The sequence below is a fragment of the Coffea arabica genome, chromosome 6e (assembly GCF_036785885.1).
Source record: "Coffea arabica cultivar ET-39 chromosome 6e, Coffea Arabica ET-39 HiFi, whole genome shotgun sequence".
In the NCBI taxonomy this organism is placed as follows: Eukaryota; Viridiplantae; Streptophyta; class Magnoliopsida; order Gentianales; family Rubiaceae; genus Coffea; species Coffea arabica.
Genome location: NC_092321.1, coordinates 55,398,438 through 55,403,954, shown reverse-complemented (window position 1 = coordinate 55,403,954; position 5,517 = coordinate 55,398,438). Strand labels below are relative to the sequence as shown.

General features: G+C 37.5%; 1 protein-coding gene across 1 annotated transcript; it reads left to right on the top strand.

Annotated features, from left to right (window-relative positions):
• Positions 1-2,419: 2,419 nt before the first annotated feature.
• Positions 2,420-4,066, top strand: LOC140009950 (protein ASPARTIC PROTEASE IN GUARD CELL 1-like). Its single transcript, XM_072056299.1, has 4 exons — positions 2,420-2,759; positions 2,891-2,992; positions 3,131-3,225; positions 3,989-4,066. The coding sequence occupies exons 1-4, from the start codon at positions 2,420-2,422 to the stop codon at positions 4,064-4,066; spliced, it is 615 nt and encodes a 204-aa protein (XP_071912400.1).
• The last annotated feature ends 1,451 nt before the right edge of the window (positions 4,067-5,517 follow it).

Here is a 5,517-nt window from a genome sequence, read left to right as displayed (position 1 = left end):
GAGATTCACTTGAGAGAGCGGACTACCATGGGACATGTAACTAAGCTTTGTTACAGGGAAAATCTCTACACAGATTTCATTGGGGTTCCTCCTGTACCATTTCATTTTGCTAATGATTCAACAGTGGAACTGGACTACGAGAACATCTTTCAACAATATTCTGGTAAGGTATGCTTAAATGTGGTGGACGCTTCATAGCTAGGATATAAATTTAATTTTATTGGGATTAATCTCCAATAATATTTCTACATGGCATTTGATTTGGAAACTAAGCAACTTACTTTTCAAGGAATGGACTGTAGAGCTTTGTGGAATGATTAATACACTTGTATTCGCAGTGTGATTTGATTCCTTCCAAGCTGAACCCGTAATGGAAGGATGGGATAAGTAGTTTGCCTTACATGTAGTAGACTTCATCTCTCAAGTGTGCGTCAAATGTTGAACTTCAAGAACAAAATCAGTGTTCCCAACATATACATTCTGGATTTGATAGCCTGAATTGACAAAGATATGCAAGTCTGACATCTTTTTTTTTATTATTCAACAAATGTCTAGACTGCAGTAATTCATGTTTTTCTCGCAAATGCTGTGGCATACTTAAATGTTTACGAAGCCCCTCATTTTTCAAATTGCCATGAATATTAACTTATAACTGATTGTGCCACCTGCAAGTGATGTATACGTGAAAAAATTATGCGTGAGCCTCCTGAAAATGGTTTTTGAGATTAACAGTCTACAATTTTGTTCCGAAGGTACTCTCAAATAAAGTAGGAAAAAGCCCCTGCAATCGTCCGGAATGTAGAGAGAGAACATTCTATTCCTAATTCTTTTTCTTTTCCTCTTCTCTCCATTTCTTCTTTTTCTTTTTCTTTTATCTTTTCTTTCCTTTTTTTTCCTTCTTCTCCACTGTTAAATGGTTTTTCTCCAAAGGCTAACATGAATCAGCACTGCTCCAGGCAATTTAGAGCAGTCAAAGATGCTGCTGATACCCCATGCAATATTGTGTAGGGACAAAGCAAATCCTCTTGACCATGTTCATGTTTAGTCTTGCCGGATCTTCTCTTATAGGCACAGCTGAAAAAAGGACGTGCTGCCACTTGCGCCACAAACGTCGGCCACTACCGGCTACCACCATTGACTGGTAAAACTTCCAACATATCTTCACTACAGACCTTATTTAAAGCTGGCTTGGGAGGGATGTAAAATTCATGAGATGATCCTTAGGACCCTTAACACAGTTATCAAGCACTAGTTGACCACGAAAATATGCATGGATAAGCATTATTTGCGGCAAAATCGGGACTTCATTTAAAATCCTAACTAAAAATGGTGGTGATGAAGATGACACTGAGAGGGTGATCCGACAGTGATGACACAAACAAGTAATAAATCCCGCAAGAGAAGACTGAAAGAGATTAGAGACTCATAAAGTAGTATTGCTATTTCGATTAATCACCAGTTTGGATATACGTGGCATGTATTCGGACTTGTTAGGGTTCATTTGATTCATGGGATGACACAGAATTGGATTGACACCACAAGAAAGATGAAAGTGATAATAGATTCTTATTTTGACTTACCAAAAAATACGAATGAGCATGCAAGAGAATTGAAGGTGGAAGCTATGTTTGGAGGAGTTTTAATTGGGGTGAAATTCTTAAATTGGAGGACTCTTAATTGGAGTGGGAAACACGGGAGGAAATGTGGGGGGAAACGTGAGATGATGATTAGAGGATTTGTAGGAGGGGTTGTCGGATGAGTTAAGAGATAGTGGAAATATTTTAAATTTAAATTTAATTGATGATAAGGTTGGTTATAACCCACTATTTTTTATGTATTAAAATTAATACAAAAATCTAGAAAAAAGAATGAGAAGTTTAGAAGTCATTGAGAGAGTCTCCGCTAAAACCCCTTCCGCAATACATATAGATATAGATATTGATAGTTGGATATTATATCACAATGCACATCGAATTGTTCCCTTCTTTTTCTGCGTTTTTCTTTGAAACCTTTGATATATGCTGTTAGAGGGGATATGCGACGTTTTCAAGCCTTTTCCCTTGCCTTAACTTTTACCATTACCTGCCTATTTCCAAGTACAATACTAAACAGCCCCACATCCAACAGGACAGTGACAAAACAAATTTATCATAATGTTGTTGGCTCACCGTATTTCGATCAGACCGCCAAACTTGAAGATCTAGTGGATAGAGATATGGAGATTTCGTTGGCTCGGTTAAACTTTTTGTCGATGCAAGCCGAAGGATTCACTGATCAGAGTGATTTCCAAGCAAGTTTAGCAACGCGACGTAAAGTTTCCTTGTTTCTTGCATGTTTTGAAATGAGCGAACCACCTGTCCAACAAACTGTTGCTTTTGACACTGGTAGCAGCCTATTTTAGGTCCATTGCGATAATCCAATGGGTGGTGATGGTGAATATTCATTGGATCCACCCTATAATTCTGCAGGGTCCTCAACTTTTTCAAATTTAGCAGACTGTCATGAATATTGTTACAATGTCACTCAGTGCTTTTGTGACAAAAAATCATGCAAATATTATATGCAATATGGAACTGGATTTTCAAGAGGGATACTTGCGTCTGAGAGATTTATTTTTAAGTCCTCCCACAATAAAGGATCACATATCAACGATGTAGTTCTTGGATGCTCACATGAAGCAGAAACAGCAGCCAATAACTACAATGGACTGCTTGAACTTGGGAGAGCAAAACATTCTTTACAATCACAATTGGGATCTGGTGAATTTTCTTATTGTATTGAAAAATTAGTTGATTCTAGCTATGATAAAAATATACTAATCGTTGGAAAGAATTTAGCCACTGGAGGAGATTCAACTCCTTTTCAGATTGATGGTTCAAATACTATGCAGACCTAGAAGGCATAAGTTTTGGAGGTAAGATGCTTGACATTGACAATGAACAACTGAAAATGTCAAATCATAAGGGTGGTGCAGCTTTTGATTCTGGTGCAAGTTCTAGTGCTCTTCAGCCAATGGCATAGTGGAAATTACAAAAAGAGATTGTAGACTTGGTTGGAGATTCACTTGAGAGAGCGGACTACCATGGGACATATGTAACTAAGCTTTGTTACATGGGAAATCTCTACACAGATTTCATTGGGGTTCCTACTGTACCATTTCATTTTTCTAATGATTCAACAGTGGAACTGGACTCCGAGAACATTTTTAAACAATATTCTGGTAAGGTATGCTTTAATGTGGTGGACGCTTCATAGCTGGGATATAAATTTAATTTTACTGGGATTAATCTCCAATAATATTTCTACATGGCATTTGATTTGGAAACTAAGCAACTTACTTTTCAAGGAATTGACTGTAGAGTTTTGTGGAATGATTAATACACTTGTATTCGCAGTGTGATTTGATTCCTTCCAAGCTGAACCCGTAATGGAAGGATGGGATAAGTAGTTTGCCTTACATGTAGTAGACTTCATCACTCAAGTGTGCGTCAAATGTTGAACTTCATGAACAAAATCAGTGTTCCCAACATATACATTCTGGATCTGATAGCCTGAATTGACAAAGATATGAAAGTCTGACATCTTTTTTTTTTATTATTCAACAAATGTCTAGACTGCAGTAATTCATGTTTTTCTCGCAAATGCTGCGGCATACTTAAATGTTTACGAAGCCCCTCATTTCTCAAATTGCCATGAATATTAACTTATAACTGATTGTGCCACCTGCAAGTGATGTATACGTGAAAAAATTATGCGTGAGCCTCCTGAAAATGGTTTTCGAGATTAACAGTCTACAATTTTGTTCCGAAGGTACTCTCAAATAAAGTAGGGAAAAGCCCCTGCAACCGTCCGGAATGTAGAGAGAGAACATTCTCTTCCTAATTCTTTTTCTTTTCCTCTACTCTCCTTTTCTTCTTTTTCTTTTTCTTTTATCTTTTCTTTCCTTTTTTTCCCTTCCTCTCCACTGTTAAATGGTTTTGCTCCAAAGGCTAACAAGAATCAGCATTGCTCCAGGCAATTTAGAGCTGTCAAAGATGCTGCTTATACCCCATGCAATATTGTGTAGGGACAAAGCAAATCCCCATGACCATGTTCTTGTTTAGTCTTGCCGGATCTTCTCTAATAGGCACAGCTGAAAATAGGACGTGCTGCCATTTGCGCCACAAACGCCGGCCACTACCGCTACCACCATTGACTGGTGAAACTTCCAACATATCTTCACTACAGACCTTATTTAAAGCTAGCTTGAGAGGGATGTAAAATTGATGAGATGATCCTTAGGACCCATAACACAGTTATCAAGCACTAGTTGACCACGAAAATATGCATGGATAAGCATTATTTGCGGCAAAATCGGGACTTCATTTAAAACCCTAACTAAAAATGGTGGTGATGAAGATGACACTGAGAGGGTGATCCGACAGTGATGACACAAACAAGTAATAAATCCCGCAAGAGAAGACTGAAAGAGATTAGAGACTCATAAAGTAGTATTGTTATTTCGATTAATCACCAGTTTGGATATACGTGGCATGTATTCGGACTTGTTAGGGTTCATTTGATTCATGGGATGACACAGAATTGGATTGACACCACAAGAAAGATGAAAGTGATAATAGATTCTTATTTTGGCTTACTAAAAAATACGAATGAGCATGCAAGAGAAATGAAGGTGGAAGCTATGTTTGGAGGAGTTTTAATTGGGGTGGAATTCTTAAAATGGAGGACTCTTAATTGGAGTGGGAAACACGGGAGGAAATGTGGGGGGAAACGTGAGATGATGATTAGAGGATTTGTAGGAGGGGTTGTCGGATGAGTTAAGAGATAGTGGGAATATTTTAAATTTAAATTTAATTGATGATAAGGTTGGTTATAACCCACTACTTTTTATGTATTAAAAAAAATACAAAAATCTAGAAAAAAGAACGAGAAATTTAAAAACCATTGAGAGGGTCTCTGCTAAAAACGCCTTCTGCAATACATTAATTGGAGTGGACTATTAATTGGAGTGGGAAACGCGGGAGGGAATGTGGAGGGAAACGTGGGATGATGATTAGAGGATTTGTAGGAGTGGTTGTAGGATGAGTTAAGAGACAGTGAGAATATTTTAAATTTAAATTTGAGTGGTGGTAAGGTTGGTTACAACCCACTACTTTTTATGTATTAAAATTAATACAAAAATCTAGAAAAAAGAATGAGAAGTTTAGAAGTCATTGAGAGAGTCTCTGCTAAAACCCCTTCCGCAATACATATAGATATAGATATTGATAGTTGGATATTATATCACAATGCACATCGAATTGTTCCCTCCTTTTTCTGCGTTTTTCTTTGAAACCTTTGATATATGCTGTTAGAGGGGATATGCGACGTTTTCAAGCCTTTTCCCTTGCCTTAACTTTTACCATTACCTGCCTATTTCCAAGTACAATACTAAACAGCCCCACATCCAACAGGACAGTGACAAAACAAATTTATCATAATGTTGTTGGCTCTCCGTATTTCGATCAGACCGCCAAA

What these genes read in the sequence shown, in the direction of transcription:
- LOC140009950 (XM_072056299.1), top strand. Translation starts at nt 2,420, where the DNA reads ATGGGTGGTGATGGTGAATATTCATTGGATCCACCCTATAATTCTGCA. An exon ending in ACAATCACAATTGGGATCTG is followed by an intron (nt 2,760 to 2,890) that starts GTGAATTTTCTT and finishes AATACTATGCAG; the next exon opens with ACCTAGAAGGCATAAGTTTT. An exon ending in AGCTTTTGATTCTGGTGCAA is followed by an intron (nt 2,993 to 3,130) that starts GTTCTAGTGCTC and finishes ATCTCTACACAG; the next exon opens with ATTTCATTGGGGTTCCTACT.